We start from the raw sequence: 19,553 nt of genomic DNA, 5'->3' as shown, positions 1-19,553 counted from the left end.
CTACACTGGTTCATGATAATCTTTTAAGGTTCTAATCAAAGTTGCCTAATTGATAAATATTTACACATATTAATCAAACCGTTACAGTGCCTACAAAATTGTTGTTGGTAATATCAAACAGACAAAAAGTTCCCCATCTTGTGCATGTTTAAAATCGTTTAAATGTTGTACTGTGAAATTATTATAGCCGATGATACTACGGAACTTCTTACGTAACTAAAGAAAAAACTATATAATCCTACATATTGTGATCGAGTCACGACTAGGTTACAGCCAATATTGAATTTTTGAAACCTCTTTGGACTACTATTGTCCCATTCTCTATTGAATCGAATTCAAAAGCAGTCATTTTTCTTGTTAGAAAAGACTTCTCGGAGTCCCGCCATTGTTGCTTCCCCACTATAACAAAGCAAAAGGGACAACCTTCATTGGTGTAGAAATCTTGTATAAGACTGCCCTTATACAGGTTCTCCCTAACAAAGGGTGGGATGCATACTGGCATGTAGGTATCATATCCAGAGCCCACCTCAGCCATGTGCAGCACCTCTATGCCATAAATCCCACCTTATTTGTTGTCATTTCATGACCCACAACTAAAGGAAACCAATTATTTCTTGTTTTTCTCTCCGTTGTATATGCAAAAGTTCATCTTAAACATCTCTAGTGAAGGTAGCAATGTGATAACAAAATTCAGAAATAAAATTTGGCTCACTATTGAGTGCATAAACTTATACTTTTACGCCATCTTTTACTTAGGTTTTTTACTTAAAATCTCTATGCATCACAAAGTATTTTGTTGTTTGTATTGTATTTCAGGATGAAAGTAAGGGTTTCAAGAAATCATCTTATTTTGAATATTTTAAGAGCCTAGAATGGATAGTTTGAAGCTTAACTCGCTCAAGACCAGACCATAGCCCACAAGTGGCCTAAGATCCGTCAGAAAAGGCCCTTGCAGAACAGCCAACTTGCGAGTTTTTCCTCGAAGTACTCAAAACGAATTAGAAAATGGGCTATATATGGTTGGAAAGCCCTAGAAGTCTTCTTTCTGATGATCTTTACAGCTTGTGATTTGGAGGTTTCGACTAGAAATTATGACAGAATAAAGAGGAGCTGTTCAGTTACAAATTCTGAAAACAACTAATTTCCTGTTACTCCTATACTAAAAGCTTATTGTAATAAGCTATAAATGAGAGTCAATTTAAAGATGTAAATATGTCAGATGTTAGAAAACTCCTAAGCCTTTTAATAGGAAAAAAATACACAGAATCTAAAAGAGGAAATGGAGGAGATACACAACATCAAAGAGGAGAAGAAGTCCTCCACCTTGAGCCGTTTCTAGGTTCTAGCTTTCCTAAATTTTTATGTTTTTAATTTAGGTTGTGGATACTTAGGGTTGTTTTGAAGCCCTAGACATGATTATTTCATTTGCAAGCTAGAATCAGTTTTCTGTCTCAATTGTTTCAAGCACATATTTTCAAGCTTAGCTACCTTGTTTATGTTTGCTTTCTATTGAGAATGATAAAGATGATTGTCATATCTTATTTCATTCATTAGCAACATGTGGTTATGTTCAGAACTAATCATGTAAACTGATTCCATGAAAATCTAGGATAAATGCCATGTTCTAGGATTCATGTGATGTTCATAATCCTCTTCATTCTTAATGAGTTTATAGGTGCTACATTTGAGTATATGTCATGCTAGGTTACACCTACAAATATAAGTTTGATGTATATGCCATGCATCTCACATGCAAAGAAAGTGAGGATTCATACAATCTAGTTATATGCCATGCTAGATATGTGAACATCTTAGTTGTGCATTTGAAATGGATAAGTTAAAAGATCATCTCATTGATTTATGAATGTTTAGGGGAAGACCTTAGCTCATTTGTGTCACATATATGTCCTCAAAACATTTCTAACCTATTTCATGTCTTAGGTTTATTTTTAGGGAAGTGTTATTGACATTCCAAAAATCTTATTCTATACTCCTCACAAGTGTATTTTTCTTTCCTAATATAGAAAGTTTGGAGTGTAGAATGAGATTTTTGGAGTGCTAATAATAATTCCCTATTTTTAAATAGTTATAATTTTTCCCTTTTCTTTCTGTCTTTATTTCTTTTCCAAAATTACTTAAACCCCCCAATTTTAAATCATAGAAGTCATTAACTGATGCTAATATGTAAGAGTCAAAGGTTTAACTAAGTTGTTTATTAGTCCCTGTGGTTCGACACCATTACTTGTGCCACTATATTATCCTTATATTTGCACTCGAAAGGAACTTCAACACTCACTAGATAAAATAAAACGTAAAATACTATTATTTTAGGGAATTATTATTGGCACTCTAAAAATCTCATTTAGCACTCCAAACTTTCTATAATTAGAAAGAAAAAATACACTTGTTAGGAGTGTAGAATGAGATTTTTGGAGTGCTAATAACAATTTTCTTATTTTAATGTGAATATAAACATTTGATGAGTTGGTTGTGAGTTAGAGTGACAAATTTTGACGACAGGATATAACTGTCACATAGGTAACAAATTACACTTTTGATGATAAAGCTTGTTGGCTCTCTCTTAAAGATGTTGTAATGGCTTTCACACATGTAATTGTTGAATGATTTGAGTGTTTCTAAATGGCAGAGGTACTTCTCTTATTTTAGGTCAGGTGAAATTAGACATCAGAAATATTTTTGGTCTCTATCGTACGAGGAAGCATTTAACCCTCACGACCATTAAAGTTCACACGTGCAACATGCGCGCGCGCACATATATATACATCCAGAAATTAGTAGCACTAAAACCCAAAAACAACTGAATCACTGTTCCGTTCATAAGAACAGTGTAGTTCCGATTTTACCCTTACTTAGTTTGTGTTATTACATGTCTGCCATTCGGTGTTGAGTTATTGAGCTGTCGTTCACTCTCTTCGACAGCACAGCAAGAAAACTCAGTTTCCTCCTTCATCTGTTCATTCCTGCTCACTTCAATTTGAACGAAAAAGATCCCCATCGAGTCCGGAAGGCCCCTTCCTGCAGCCCGTCCCCCGTCCAAAAACGAAGGTTGGAGTTGCTCTTAGTTTGTGTTATTACAAGTCTCCATATCTCTTCCCTCCGTGACTCAGCTGACGACGACGGGCTATTTCTGTTTGAAAGCCGGTGAATCGGACCTCAACGTTTTACCAATCGTCTCCCTTTCATCTCAGGAACAAGAAACACTCGTTGCATGCCTCGATTCGTTACGGTTTCGATGAGGATTTTTTTAATACTCCTCAGAGTTTTCCTACGTTTATGCGACGATTCCGGCAAAGGTCGGCGTCGATGTTGGTCTCAAACTATTCCTCAGCACCTCAGGTACCTTCTTCATCTATTGTATGTAAAGATTCTGCTTCAAATATTTGATTTAATATAAATGGGTTTTATTTAATTTTTCGTATTTTTTTCCTTCAAATTTCTGGGTTGTGCACAAATTTTCGTTAAATTTGTGGGTTTTTTGGTGTGATTTTATCTGAAAGTTTTGGTTGCTATGAAGGATGTTAAGCCCCCTCCCTCTCCTCTCTCTCTTTAAACTCTCTGTAGATTATGTTGGTTCTTAAAAGTCTCCAATTTTTTTATTTGGTTTCCTCTTAATTTTATTTATTATTGATTGTTGCCTAAAAATCTATGAAGGGTTTGCTCCTTTGATTGTGGACTAAAAGATTTGAATGAATTATGATAATCTCTTTAACTTTAAATAGCTTTGATCATTTTCAATCAGAAGCCCAAAGTTTTCATGTTGGAAAAATTACCCCCAAAAGATCCGTATTTTATAGTTAATTTATTTTGGACCCTTGAGTATGAGTATCAAACGCTTCATAGATTGCAACTTCCAGTTCATGCTGAAACCAGAAAGTGCTTTTGGCTCATACATTAAAGCAGTTCATAAAGTTGTTCTCTTGCTTGATAGTTAGTTCATATTTCGATCTTTGATCATATTCCCAGAATCAATCCAACATATATATGTTTTTCATTACTCTTTTATTAGAGTACCCTTTTGTGCATATAGTTCATCAGCAGGTCTCAATCAAAGTTGTGTATGCTTTGTGCAGAAAGAGAAAGCGGCTGGGATATGAGCAATAAGCGTTTTTACAAAATCTTAATATACCAGTGCGAGTGAAGTGTGTCTGTTTAGTACTAATATTTCAGTTCAAGTAAAGTTTACTGCATTTTTCTACAAATAGGTACAATAATGGTTTATAGATTCCCTATTTGTATCATTGGAATATATTTGTTCAAATTAATATTACAATGATTTCGAACAAAGCTTAACCATAATAGGCAGTAGACATTATATATCTGCTAATTTGTTGAACTATTGGTGCTCTATAAAGAGATAATATATCTGTTACCCACAAATATAATGTGAAGATTATAAACTGTGAAGGGGATCTCTTACTTCATTGGAACAGGATCTGACGCAGAACTACGGATTGAACCCCGATATCTACTTATATGTTGAGTTACACACTAAATCTATAAATACTTTTTACAGATAACATGCAAATTTCCTTCTTTCAGTCTGTTGTATGCCTATGACGTGATAAACATATAAAAAGTTTGCGAATTGATGGCTCATGTCATAACAAATACTTTTTCAAATTCTAAGTTTTTATCCGCTTTGTTCTTTTTTGTTCAATGGTTTCAATTAATTGCTTTTAGTATAACATGCCTATCTGTTTTGTTGAGGTATTTGTTGTGCATAAAGTAATATAGCATGAAGTAGAGTCCTTTTTTGGGTGATGTGGCTTGAAATTATGAATTAACTGGTTCTATGTTACTGAGTATAGCTTGAGGTTATGAATGTCCCTAAAAGCACCTTAATTTTGTGTATAATTTAAGTTTTTGCGTTGTGAAGATGATATTGGAGGCCTTGAAGGTAGAATCGTTCAGGTCATTATTTGAGGATTTGATTTGATTTTTTTTTTCTCACGTTGAAATGAAGGAAAGCTTATTTATTGATATCCCCGATAAGTTACAAATATGTACATATACTTGAGTCAAAATAAACAAATAAGAGGGAGCCTTCACAAAGGTTGCTTAGGAGAAGTCTCAGCAGTCGGTAGAGCCCCAGAAAGAGAAGGCACCGGAGGGGGATCATTCGGAGCCTCAGTACTGGACAGAACCCTAGAAGGAGGAGGCATCAGAGGTTGATCATTTGGAGCTTCATTACGCGGTACAGCCCCAGAAGACGAAGGCAATAAATACCTTTGGAACAAACCCACAAATCTCTAATGATCAAGTAAAACCTGACCATCAGACTCATTCATCTCGTCAAGCTTCCTCTTCATGTTTGTAGCATAGTCATGTGCGAGCCGGTGCAACTGTTTATTCTCATGCTTGAGCCCTCTAATCTCCTGTTTGAGACTCATCACTTCAGCCGCCAATGATTCAACTTGGCGGGTTCGAGCAAATAGGCGTTGGGCCATATTAGACACAGAACCTGCACACTGAACACTGAGAGCCAGAGAATCCTTAACAGCCAACTCATCAGACCGTTTGGAAAGTAGTCTGTTATCTTTGGGAGTGAGAAGGTTCCTGGCCATTACCGCAGCGGTCATATCATTCTTCATCACGGAATCCCCAACGGTAAGAGGACCAGTAGGGGAGACGAAGGATGGGCGCCATATGTTGTCTGGAGAAGGCGGGGCTGCCTCTTCAACAAGGTTCAAGTCAAAACGACGGTTGGAGGGGCCAGACATTTTCAAAGGTGTTGAAGAGAGAAGAGGTCGGACAAATCAAGATCTTAGAAGTGCAAGAATGGAGCTTCTACTGGTGGATATTCAAGTGTGCTTTGGAACTTAATGTCAGCCCCTATAAAAATCTGCACTCGACGAAGCTTCAGAAATCGAAGAGGCGCCTGCTCAGAAATCGAAGAGGCGTTTGCTTTCTCAAAAGCTGGGCTGCTCAGAGACCACGAGGGTCGATCTCAGAAATCGAAGAGGCGTTTGCTTTCTCAAAAGCTGGGCTGCTCAAAGACCATGAAGACCGATCTCAGAAATCGAAGAGGCTTGCTTTCTCAAAAGCTGGGCTGCTCAGAGACCACGAGGGCCGATCCCAGAAATCGAAGAGGCACCTACTTTTCCAGCCTTGTCAGCACCTGTCACACGCACACTCAGCTTTGCGGAAACTATGGGCATTCTGTCGAAGATTTCTGGCAAAGTAGAAAGCACATGAATTGTACTGTTCAATCACCCACTTCCCACACGCAACAGTAGCTCATGGGTACCACAGATAACTTTGCCAAAGTTCTCTGACAAAGTTGAGACACGTGAAGCTTGCAGCTCCCACTACATCGCTCTGACCAAGAAGGGTAAAAAAATAGCAAAGAAACAACACTAACAAAGTTTAGACACATAAATTTTGAAGGTCTAGCTACCATATTATTACCCACAAGGGTAAAGGAACAGTACCACTGCTGGATAATTGGAAAGTCCCGGTGTGTCAACCTCTGTGCTTCGTGGCAAGGTAGACTAGCAAACATGCCCAACCTTTACTCACATTCGAGAAAACACTCCCAACAAGATTGCTTGCTCCAAAATCAAAGAGGCACCGCCCTCTGAATCTCGAGAGCCAGACTCCCAACATGATTACTTTCTCAAAAATCGAAGAGAGGGTAAAGGAACAGTACCACTGCTGGATAATTGGAAAGTCCCTGTGTGTCAACCTCTGTGCTTCGTGGCAAGGTAGACTAGCAAACATGCCCAACCTTTACTCACATTCGAGAAAACACTCCCAACAAGATTGCTTGCTCAAAAATCGAAGAGGCACCGCCCTCCGAATCTCGAGAGCCAGACTCCCAACATGATTACTTTCTCAAAAATCGAAGAGAGGGTAAAGGAACAGTACCACTACTGGATAATTGAAAAGTCCCTGTGTGTCAACCTCTGTGCTTCGTGGCAAGGTAGACTAGCAAACATGCCCAACCTTTACTCACATTCGAGAAAACACTCCCAACAAGATTGCTTGCTCCAAAATCGAAGAGGCACCGCCCTCTGAATCTCGAGAGCCAGATTCCCAACATGATTACTTTCTCAAAAATCGAAGAGAGGGTAAAGGAACAGTACCACTGCTGGATAATTGGAAAGTCCCTATGTGTCAACCTCTGTGCTTCGTGGCAAGGTAGACTAGCAAACATGCCCAACCTTTACTCACATTCGAGAAAACACTCCCAACAAGATTGCTTGCTCAAATATCGAAGAGGCACCGCCCTCCGAATCTCGAGAGCCAGACTTCCAACATGATTACTTTCTCAAAAATCGAAGAGACACCGCTCCCCGAATCTCGAGAGCCAGACCCCCAGCAGGATTGCTTTCTCAAAAATCGAAGAGGCATCGTTCTCCAAATCTCGAGAGCCAGATCCCCGACAGGAGTGCTTGTTCGAAAACCGAAGAGGCACCACTTTCCCAACTTCAAGAGCTGGATCTCCTTGGATAAAGCTTGTCTATAATCTTCACACGCAACATCAGCTTTCCAGATACCATAGACCAATTTTTCAAAGTGCTCTGACAGAGTTAAAACATGTGAAGCTGGCAGCTCCCACTACCGTGCTATGACCAAGCAGGGTAAAGGAATAGCATTATTACTTGATGTTAGGGAGACTCCTATATATGTCGACCTCCATCCCTAACGGACAGGCAGACCTGCAAAAATGCTCAACCCTTCCTCTTATCTGAGAGGGCACTCCCAACGAAGCCTTTCGAAATATTCAACTTTCTTTCCCCCCGATAATACCTCTGTAAACAAGCTATACTAGAGCAAGAATATCTCATATCATCAGGGTTAAAAGCAAGAGTATCCCATATCATGCTTTTTCCCTGTCTTTTCCTTTGGCATTGTTCTTACCTGCAAGACAATGAGAAAGAAAGCAATCAGTCAGCACTTGGAATCAAGCTTCCAGCCAGGAACTGACTGCCTGGAACCCCTTACCTGATTACTTACCTGGCATTGCTCTCGAGTACTCATCTTCAACATCTTATGCTTCCAGGGAAAATACCGCATCTGCCTGAGGAACATATAGGGCAAGTGAGAAGGATACAAGGAAGCATGTGGAGACAAGCGTAACAGCACACGTGCCGATACATCCACTACTCTGTCAAAAGCAAAAGTATCCCATATCAGCAGGGTCGAACGTACTCTAGATTTGATGGACTTGTTTTGACCCTCAAATTCTTCAGTCGGCCTTATACTCTGGAGGAAACCAGAATACCCTCCAGCCCAGTTCAAGAATAAGCCTGTGGAAAGTTACTTCTTCAAAAGCAAAAGTATCCCATATCATCTCTTCTCATTTTTCTTCTCTTTATCCTTCATGCTGCCTGCAAGATAGGGAGAATGTGAACAATCAGCCGGAGCTCTGATTGCTTACCTTGTCTGTCACCTCTTTCAGCAGATCCCCTAGCTCAACGACTTGGGGGACTCCTACTACATGGTTTGTATCGCGCTTGACCAAACCTGAAAGTACAAGTAAGCTTCAAGTGAAATTGATACATTACCTTGTGCATCTCCACCAGTTACAGATACCACCCCTGGATGGAGGAAGAGTACTTCCAGAGAAGATGCCACATCTACCTATGAGACAGATAAGGCAAGTCAAGACGATACCACACTCCGGTACTTAGAAGTTTCGTGGTTACGAGATCATTCTCCCACAATATTTCCTAATGTCATTTGTACTAAATCATTCACTTGTACTCACTAAAGGAGAGCTTGAACCTATGTACTTGTGTAAACCCTTCACAATTAATGAGAACTCCTCTATTCCGTGGATGTAGCCAATCTGGGTGAACCACGTACATCTTGTGTTTGCTTTCCTATCTCTATCCATCTATATACTTATCCACACTAATGACCGGAGCAATCTAGTGAAGATCACAAAAAGTGACCGTTTTCGCTACCTAGGATCTATCTTGCAAGAGAACGGAGAATTAGATGGAGATCTCAACCATAGAATACAAGCTGGATGGATGAAGTGTAAGAGTGCATCCGGCGTGTTGTGTGACCGTCGTAGGCCACTGAAGCTCAAGGGAAATTTTTTATAGGAAGGCAATAAAGCCAGCGATGTTGTATGGCACAGAATGTTGGGCGGTGAAGCATCAACATGTACACAAAATGGGTGTAGCGGAGATGAGGATGCTTCGTGGGATGTATGGGCACACGAGAAAGGATAAGATTGGGAATGAGGATATCCGAGGTAAAGTAGGAGTAGCCAAAATTGAAGGAAATATGAGAGAAAATCGGTTCCGGTGGTTTGGACATGTGCAAAGAAGGCCTACTGACGCTCCGGTTCGAAAATGTGACTACGGGACAGAGGTTCAGGGCCGAAGGGGTAGAGGAAGACCTAGGAAAACTTTGGAAGAGACCCTAAGAAAAGACTTGAGTACTTGGATCAAACGGAGGACATGACACAAAACCGATCGCAATGGCGTTCTAGGATTCATATAGCCGACCCCACTTAGTGGGAAAAAGCTTTGTTGTTGTTGTTGTTGTTGTTGTATTACTAAGATTTTTCCTAACCACTTTACATATGGGGCTACCAAAAAACATTGAATTGGCACAAAAATGGCCGTAATTTTCATTTTACATAATTTTTGCAATCCTTTTGTTGAAATATGCAGGACATGGTAGGAGATAATTCTTCTTCATTGTGAACATTCAGGTAAATCTGTCTTTCATGGGTTTTTCTATTATTCTTTGCAGTTTTTCCCTGTTGCCTGCCATTAATTACCAAATTATCTATGTGAACTAGGTCCAAGTTCAACTACTTATGGTTTGGCACTATACTATATGATGAATTCTCCAGTCGAAGATACACCCTTGCTACAGAGTTTTATCAAGGGGGATGATTTATATAAAATTCAAGGTTTAACTTCTAACTGATTCTTCTCTCCTCAGGGTTCATGGATTGTTAAGCAATGTGTGGGAAGAAAGCATGCCCCATTGATCAGGCACTTGAAATCAATTATTTCCACGAGAAGAACTATTTGGAGGTATATCAATTTTTAGCATGCTTTTATATATGTTCTTTGATCACCCTACTTTGTGGACAACTTATTGATACTTCACTGAAATTCAAGGCCTTCTGTTTTCGGGTTCAATTTGTTAGAGTATATAGAGTTAAGGTGATTCCAAGTGTCACATGATTTGTCTATATGTTTGTGAGGTTCAATCAATGTCATATGAAGATGGTAGCATGTGTTACAAGATTAAATCATCTCAGTGTAGTGTCAAGATGCAGTTAGTGAGTCAGTTATTTTAGAGGGATATAATCCTCACTCATTGTGTAGTATTGCTTTTGGTAATTAATTAATTATTTTAAATGCACTATCATGAATATTTATTTTCATATATATATATATATATATATATATATATATATATATATATATATATATATATATATATATATATATATATATATATATTGTAAAGAACATCGGAACACACGAATGTAATAAATGTACATATTAAACACTACTCCTTAACACATATTTTCTACACTTTCTACATTTTCAACAATTTTCTAAACCCCGCAGCAACGCGCAGGTACACTTGCTTGTTAGCTACTAAAAGGGCCACTTTGAACAAATTTTTTTCTTTCGATCAAGCACTTTGTACAACATTAGGACACATAAACATTACTCATTGGTCACACTTTGTACAATGTTGTCTTTTGGTCAAGCACTTTGTAGAATACTAGGGGAAAAGGTCCCTGCTCGATCATTTTCCTGGGGATCCTAGAGATCTCACGATCGTGACCATTCATCGTACATCGTGCGGTTAGTTTTTATTAAGTACTATTTATATTTAATTTTAAATTTTAAATTTTGAAATGATTTCTGATGGCACGATGTACGATGAATAATCACGATCACTGGATCCCTAGGATCCCCAGGAAAAAGATTCGGCGACGATCCTTTTCCGAATACTAGGACATATAAACATCATTCATTGGTCCCTTATGTACAAATGTATATTTTTATATTTATATAAATGTGATGCGTGTGTGCAGAGTCAAGCTTACAAATGGGATCAGGATCCTCTCCTGAGCTTAGGAGGCTAAGCCTCCTGAGCAAATCACATTGGCCGTTGAATCAAAATCCAACAGCTACAAACAGGGGATCTCTGTAAAAGTTATAATAATTGTAGTTGTTAGATTTTGATCCAACGGGCCATGTGATTTGCTCAGGAGACTCAGCCTCTTAAGCTTAGGAGAGGATCCTGATCCTTACAAATGGTCAAAAGATAAAGCATGGCTAATTATGTAAAGGCCGCTAGCTAAGGCTTTTTTTTTAGTAGATTATTTAACTTATATAATTTCAAAGCACAACTCATTTTTAATGAACTACAAATCTAAGATTTTATACAATTCCTTGTAGGATACATGAAGAAATATATTCTGCGCAATAAGCTAAATTATGTAGTGTTCTAAAAGGTAGTTTAGGTGGTGGTTAGTCACTGCGATTAATCTTTAATTGGTCACTAAATAAGTTTATTAGGCGGCTGCTTAGGCAGGGGTTAGGTGGAGTTAGGCAGGAAGAGGCGGAGCTTGGCAAGCTGGATTAACACTCTCTCCTTTAGTGGGTTCAACATGTATTTGCTCCAAGTGTTGCTTTTGGTTTCACTATCAAGGGATGGCTCGAGAGAAAGAGAGAATATGCAATGCCACTGTTGGAGGCTACTAACATTCAATGTTTGTGTTTGAGTGTGTGTTTAAGTTGCACACAAATCTGACTTTTTAACTAAATGTTTGTGCATTGAGTGGGACACTGGTTCGGTTAAGTTTGTGCAGCTCGAGTGAATGAGAACTTAAATTTCAGTGTAACTTTGTGTGTTTTTGGCTAAAACATAAATAAAAGAGAAATGGAAACTAATGCGAGAAACATAATGTAATTCATTTCATGATGAAATTAAGATTACAAACGTTTATAAAAGTAAACTCTAGGCCAATGGGCCGAGCTACATGACATAAAATGTAAATTGACTAGAAATGTAAATAAAGTAGTAAAATTCTAGCTAGATTCAGGCCGTGTAGAGTGAGATAATGCTAGAGGAATCTACATGGTGGCAGATAAAATCAGGGTGGTTAGAATTGCGCGTCAACCAAATCATAGCATAGGGTGGTAGATCTATAAAGGTTTTAAATCTCAGGAATCATAGACAATGTTTGCTTCAAGTGAAGGCTTTGAGACTATAGATGGTGAGCAATTATGTTTGTTTTAAAACTAGTTGGGTTGATTGAAAAAATCACTCAAGGTATATATAATCGTATAGACTGAATTTGACGAAGGTCCAAAGCTTCTAGGCCTCTGACTCTATTTATAGACAATGGAGATTGAGCAACCTAGATCTTATCGCTGAGCTAGAGTATTTAGCGTTGCAGTGACTATAATTCTTGGTTAGCACTGCATTCAGATGTGTCTTGTGGCGTTTCGCAAGTTCACTTCGACGACATCAGCATGTTGGATGACATGTCCATTGGTCTTTAAAGAAGCAAGATATTCTCGAGTTTGGTCGTCCATGTAGCATAAGCACTTCCAGGAGGAACCTGTCTGAGCCATCGGATGGGTTGGAGTGATTTAAGGAGGTTGTCTAAAGCACAGGATACGATCCTAAATTGGATTTCGGAGTTAATAGACCGTAGTCTTGCGACTTTATGTAAATACAAATAGATTAGTCGAGTAGCAGGTCTTATTTTTATTTATGGTCCAAACAACTTTCTTTTTCTCTTTCGCCTGAAACCCAAAAACAGAACAAAGAGTAACCATAAACGAGAGACCCAATTGTTCGAACCCAGAAGCTGAAATCCATAATTAAGACATGGGTTTTTCTTAATCACCATGTTAATTGATCTGCTTCTATTCTCGGGTCCGCATCGGAAAAATTAGCCATGCTACTTACTAGAGGTTTCCATGGAAAGAGAGAAGAGCTTCTAGGTTATTCTATACTGAGTTCACGAGCAGACGGGGAGGGATTGAAATGAGTAGAAAGAGAAATTGCTTTGTTTTTCGCGTTTAAAACCATAAAGTTAATAATGATATTATTATCTTCTTCTTCATCCGACCATCGGCTAGTGCCTTTTAAAACCATAAAGTTAATAATGATATTATTATCTTCTTCTTCACGGTTATCGTACATATAAAGGATCAATAAATCGTGTACAATGTGCAAATAATGTACAAAGTGGCCTTTGAATAGCAACTTGCACATGTGTGAACTAAATTGTAGTGAGGCTTAATTGTTTTCTTGTCGTTTTCTTCGAATCCATGTATATACTAGCAACAAATAACCTGTTAACCTGTAAATTATTAATTTTCCAATCACTTTTATTGATTAAATGTCGTTTCCTTCTTTTACTTTTTCCACATGATGAGACGATATTAATCCATATTTTACTCTACTCTTAGTTACATTTTGTGCTTTATTTTATTTGTAGGACATGCAAATCCATTTTGAGTAAATAGTGATCAAACAAAGAAATTTTGAAGTAATTCCAATTGGAGTGGGTTCATGAGTCTTTCAAGATGATTGTGTCAAAATTTCAGATTTTTACTTCATGCCATTTGACCATGGTGAAGAAATAAGTGCTGATTGCGTGGCTTTCCCAAATTGACCTTTTTGGATGTTTTTGGGCATTTTGACGATCAAGATGGCATTTTTAGAGGAAAGGTACTTCTGAGGTTTTGAAAAGGGCATGCCTAGCTTTAAAAATAAGACCTTTTGGGACCAAATCAAAGCTAATTTGTATGGATGATCTTCACTATGAAGATTAAGAAATTAAGTTGTTTCGATTATGAAATTTCTACAGTGAAAATATGTTATTTGCAAGTGGGAGAGTGAGCTTATCTCCAAACGGGATAATGCAAGTACTATTCTTCTTTTAATCAAGTTTATCACTTTTGAATTCACAAGAAACCTATGGACGTTTTGATATTTGCGCCTAATTAAATTTCTAAAAAATTTGGTACCACATGTATGTAAATCTAGAGAGAGAAGAAAACTAACAAGGATTTTAGAGTACGTTAATCTGGTATTTCTTTCTTAATGAAGTAACTACATGAAGACTATTTATAGGTGCAGTTGACTGTTGGATATATGCCCTAAAATCAAATCTTTAGTGAATACAGGGATTAGTCCATAATCTAATTATTGGGCAAGACCACTATAGGTAGATTATCAATGTAATCTCATTAGTGAGTCCATGGATAACACATGTAAGAGGTAAATTAATTATGAGATAATGTTAAAGAGACCATCTTCATATGTTCCTAGTCGTTAGACTATTTCGGTGGACATCTTATAATCCGATAAGGCTAGTACACACTATGTCTATAGTATTGTAGAACGAGATGCATGACTATTCTCAAGCCATTAGAGGAAGTCGCTAAGACAAATGTGTAAGTGCTTAATAAAGATTAAGTTCACTAAATGTGATCGCCTCAAGATCTTATGTATGTATACCAGATACATGTTCATGTCAATAAGAAATCGATTGTTGCAATAATGCAAATTGGTCCTTGAACTTGAGGCATCACATTTGTCTTGTTTTTAGGTCCTTAATCATAGATTATATTAAAGACAGTCTAGTGTGAGAGGGTGTTTGCGACATTATTGGGGTTAAGATACCTAATCAGGGAGGTAAGTGAATGTACAATAAGGAATCTCTAACCTTAACAATTAAAGGAGAATGCTCATCAACATGATTCAGAAGTCTTTGACCATATCATCATGATTTGGAATAAAGTTCCAAATCTATTGAGTTGGATCATGAGTTGATCACTTAAGCAATTGACATGAATACCCTAATCAATGTGAGCGAGAGCATTGTATTAGAGAATAATTGTATTGCATCGTAATTACAACATAATAGGTTCTCTCGTGAATAGTACATTGACTAGGAGACCATGGCATGCGGCTATGCGTCTCTTATGGTCTATGAAATACTCGAAAACGATCATTGTTGTCTTCACAAAGAGGTAGATTAAAAGATGAGCTTTAAATCCGGTAAAAGAATTAGAAGAGTCTAATTCATCTCACAACCTCATCAATAGAATTAAAAGATCGCACAACCTATTCTGGGATTAATGTGATGAATATAATCAATTAGATAAATTAGTTTGTGAAATAATTAATTAAATTGTTTAATTATTATGATGGTTATATGTCTAAAATGCGCTTCGAAATAGTTTCGAGAGGTGCCTGGTCCATAAGGCCCAAGCACATTGGTCTTATTTCGAATTATAAGTTGACTTGGAGGTCACTAGTGGCCCAAAATAACCCAATACTCATTTTGGACGGGAATGATAGACAAAAAGGTGATAAAGGCAACTCGCCTTGACGTGGTGGTGTGTGGAGGAAGATTGGTGAGTAAGAACTTCCACAAGAAGCTTTATACACATGCAAGCTTCCTATACATGTGTAAGAGTTTGTCTTCCACCCATCCTTGAACATCCTTGAAAAGAGAGAGTTGTCTTCCACTCATTCTTATGAGAGATAGAAGCTCTCATCCTCACATGCATTTTCTCTAACTAATAAGATAATTGTGAGAGTTTTCAAGAGTGATTTTTCTCTCTAACTAAGAAGATATTGTGAGAGTTTACAAAAGTGAGTTTTCTCTCAAAGTCTCGACAAGAGAGAAAACTAGAAGAGTGAAAACACTGCCACCAACATGTATATAATGAGTACTAGGACATCACCATAGATTGCTGAGTAATAACTTCCACTAGAAGATTTAGTCTCACTTATTAAACACATCCAAAGCCATCCATCTCTTTTGAGTGTGTCCTAGTTTAACACTCTTGCTCCTCCTCCATCCTTACGTTAGTTCTGAGGCTGAAATACGACGGTTTGATCTTTGTTGGAGATGAAGTAAGTAGGCAACCTACTCTTGACAAGGCTAGGTGCAACCGAAAATCTATGAAGGGTGTTCTTGGTCTTTAGAGATGGAGCATGCACACAAAGGAGGAAGGCCCTTCATTAGAGTGATCAACCTTGATGAGAATCAAAATAGTGCTCCAAGAAGTGTAAAGTTTCAATCTCATTTAAGTTAATACGTCAACGTAGAATTGAAGATTGTGATATCCCCTTTTTTTAGTATGTATTAATTTGTAGATAATACCAGCTCACTAACGAATTTGAGTAACTAACATTCCAATCCTTTGACAAGTGGCACAATTTAAGCCATAGAATATATTTCTCAGTGTATTATACCAAACTTTATTTTTTACCCAAATTACAAGACCTATCACTGCTATAATCAGAGATGATGCCCCATAATGATCCTAAATTCTTCACTACTAAAAATCCCTAAATTTTTGCTAACTTATACCATAACGATCCTAAAAGATGAGAAGCATTTGTACACAAGTCCATTAAAATTTCTAATAAACACATCATACTTAAAAATTCTAAAAACATATCATACTTAATACGTGTTTAACATGATGTTTGCTTCTTATATGCACTAATTTTTTTTTTAGATTCACTTGTACAAGTAGCGCGTATCAACATTCCAATCAAAGTGTATATCCTTTTTTTGAGTGTGTATGTTTTTTGGATTCGAATATGAAAACGAGAGCGAGATTGGAGGGCGAGATTTCCAGAGGAAAGTGTTTTTCTTGGCTTTTGGGGTTTCAACTTATAAATTCAACAAATAAAATTGAGAGGGGGAACTGATCAATTTACAATCTGGGATGAAGAGAAAGAGAGAGTGAGAGTGGAAGAGTTGGAAATGTAAACGACGTCGGCGAAATAACGTTGATATTTTGGTACTAATAGATCAAAATTAAAGAGCATTATTAATATTTGGTACCACTTTCGTTGTTACAGTAGTGGGTCACCTTTGATCAACTCGTATTGTATGTTTAATCTAGTTTTAACTAGAGGACACCTGCAACCCCTCACAAAAAACCCGACAAGAGTATGGGCTCTTCAAAGGCCTAGTTACTCCTAAACCCTTATACCTTCTTTTTGGGCACTTTCACCAACTCAATCAATGAAAAAATATACAATGATCTTTACTTTTTATTTTTTGGGCCTTTAGAACCCCATCAAACCCAAATAAAAAGGAATAAGGATAGGAGTATTTCTCATGATCATATGTGCAGAAATATGATTTATTTTTCGAACAAACGATATTATCTACATTAAGGGAAAGAGGGAGGGTGAGCTTAGTCTCATAATGAGCTAGCAATAATGTGGTTCAAACTCGTATTTGGTGAGAATCGAACCTAAGACCTCTCACTTATAAGTGTTGAGGAATACCGCTAGAACGTGGTACTAAATGACAAAAATATAATTTCTTTGAATAAACATGTATACAAAGTTTATAAAGAGGAAGGTTACAAAAAATTATATAGTTAAGATGAGTTTCATCAACAAACTTTCAGAGGTCATGGTCGACGAGAAAGGGCATATGACCTGACGGAAGCCAAACTGAGTAATTTGATTTGGTGACTTTCACAAAATGAGTGGTGTTGGGACCGGGGAGAGAGGTAGCAGAAGAGGAAGCCAGGGGAGGACTCAAGGGAAGAAACAGCCGGCTAAGGTGAGGAAGGACTTAACTTAAAACCCTAAAAAAATATCGAAATGGGGAGAGAAAATAGGCGAGAAAAACTCTATGGGACCTAATAGTGGCGAAGCTACAGAGGGGCAAGGAGGGGCGACCTGTAACATCCCACATCACCCAGGGGAGCGATCCTTAAATGTATATTCCCATCCCTATCTAGCACGAGGCCTTTTGGGAGCTCACTGGCTTCGGGTTCCGTCGGAACTCCGAAGTTAAGCGAGTAGGAGGCCAGAGCACTCCCAGGATGGGTGACCCACTGGGAAGTTGCTCGTGAGTTCCCAGAAACAAAACCGTGAGGGCGTGGTCGGGGCCCAAAGCGGACAATATCGTGCTACGGTGGTGGAGCGGGCCCGGGAAGTGATCCGCCCCGGGCCGGGATGTGACAATTGGTATCAGAGCCTAACCCTGGCCGTGGTGTGCCGACGAGGACGTCGGGCCCCTAAGGGGGGTGGATTGTAACATCCCACATCACCCAGGGGAGCGATCCTTAAATGTATATTCCCATCCCTATCTAGCACGAGGCCTTTTGGGAGCTCACTGGCTTCGGGTTCCGTCGGAACTCCGAAGTTAAGCGAGTAGGAGGCCAGAGCACTCCCAGGATGGGTGACCCACTGGGAAGTTGCTCGTGAGTTCCCAGAAACAAAACCGTGAGGGCGTGGTCGGGGCCCAAAGCGGACAATATCGTGCTACGGTGGTGGAGCGGGCCCGGGAAGTGATCCGCCCCGGGCCGGGATGTGACACGACCGCCCCTCCACTCGCCTGAAATCAAACCCAGAAGTGGTGGTTCCGCCCCTCTGATCCCGCCGGAAGTAATGGCTGCTCATGGAGCTGTATGGTGTTCTGGGTTTCTGCAGCTGCTGTGCAGCAGTGTTCTAACTTTTCTTCTTTTCTGAAAAATCCCTAAATGAAACGACGCCGGTTCTTTTAGTGATTAAATAAAAAATTTAAAACAGTCCTCAAGTAAACGACGCCGTCCATTTAGTTGGTTGTTAAAAATAATAATTAAAGGGGTGACCACTAGTTCCCCGTTACCTCTGCCTTCACAGCGTTCAGGCATTATACAATTCACTTGCAGCTGCAGGCTGCCAAATCTTTGTTCTACCATTGGAGAGGGCGACAATCAACAACAAAGGCTGCAAGAGTCTCTCCCGCGCCACCGCCATCCACCCATTTGAACACCATGCGCCATCCCTTATTTATTGTCATTTGCATAATTTAAATTAATTGATGATTTGAGATCTCTGTGAGATGGGTTTTGTATGATTTAGTGTGAATTTATCTGGGTTTAGTGCTAATTGTGGTTTCCAGGTTGAATTTGTTCTCTCTAGATTGAATGGGGCATTCTGTTGTTTTGAGTAAGTTTGGATGGAATCGGAGCTAATTCGGTATTTTTTTTTGAAACAAAGAGCTAATTCGGTATTCTAGTTTGAATTATCAAGTGACATTCATTCTATTTTGTTTTAGGATTTTTATCCATCTGTTGCTTCCTTGTTGCAGGTTCTTCTCCTATGCTTCATCTTGTGCGCCATTAGGATTTAACATTAGGGATGTCATATTGATTAAAATCCTTTGTTTATGTTACATATGTCCAGGGAAGTTATTATCTGAGTCAATTCTTAGAGGTGGATAAATATAAGATTACTCTACAATTTGATCAGTTAATGAAAACTGTACAATGAAATGCTACTTACAAAAGAGGGCCAGTAGTTTCATTTCTACAGTTTGGCAATGGATTTTAGTGGATTTAGTTTGTCAACGGATTTGTAGGCAATTACGTGTAGTGTTTAATACGATTGGCTTGATAAATTATGATATTGTCTACTAACTAAAAGAATTGATTGTCTAAAATTTTATGAAATCTTTTACCCTTATAAATTTTGCCTCTCCCCTTGACAATTTCTGACTTCGCCACTGGGACCTAGGACCAATTTAGAAATATGATTTTCTTAAT

At 38.4% G+C, this 19,553-nt stretch overlaps 1 protein-coding gene and 1 long non-coding RNA gene across 2 annotated transcripts; one reads left to right on the top strand and one right to left on the bottom strand.

Annotated features, from left to right (window-relative positions):
- Positions 1-1,279: 1,279 nt before the first annotated feature.
- On the top strand, positions 1,280-13,649 carry LOC114821177 (uncharacterized). The gene is made up of 5 exons (XM_070811796.1): positions 1,280-1,331; positions 2,910-3,066; positions 3,210-3,357; positions 9,931-10,025; positions 13,472-13,649. Exons 1-5 carry the CDS (start codon positions 1,280-1,282, stop codon positions 13,497-13,499), a joined length of 480 nt encoding a protein of 159 aa, XP_070667897.1. The 3' UTR covers positions 13,500-13,649.
- Positions 13,650-17,394: 3,745 nt separating this feature from the next.
- On the bottom strand, positions 17,395-19,408 carry LOC139191553 (uncharacterized). The gene is made up of 2 exons (XR_011575602.1): positions 18,347-19,408; positions 17,395-17,700 (listed from the first exon to the last, which is right to left on the bottom strand). It is a non-coding gene; the product is annotated as an uncharacterized lncRNA (long non-coding RNA).
- Positions 19,409-19,553: the final 145 nt, after the last annotated feature.

Source organism: Malus domestica, chromosome 14 (assembly GCF_042453785.1).
Source record: "Malus domestica chromosome 14, GDT2T_hap1".
Lineage (NCBI taxonomy): Eukaryota > Viridiplantae > Streptophyta > Magnoliopsida > Rosales > Rosaceae > Malus > Malus domestica.
The sequence above is the reverse complement of the archived record's forward strand: the minus strand, read 5'-3'. Positions and strand labels throughout refer to the sequence as shown.

Bases quoted from the DNA above. Each gene is read 5' to 3' on its own strand.
- LOC114821177 (XM_070811796.1), top strand. From the start codon at position 1,280: ATGGAGGAGATACACAACATCAAAGAGGAGAAGAAGTCCTCCACCTTG. The intron at 1,332-2,909 runs GTTTCTAGGTTC...TTCGGTGTTGAG, and splicing joins GAAGTCCTCCACCTTGAGCC to TTATTGAGCTGTCGTTCACT. The intron at 3,358-9,930 runs GTACCTTCTTCA...TTCTCTCCTCAG, and splicing joins ACTATTCCTCAGCACCTCAG to GGTTCATGGATTGTTAAGCA.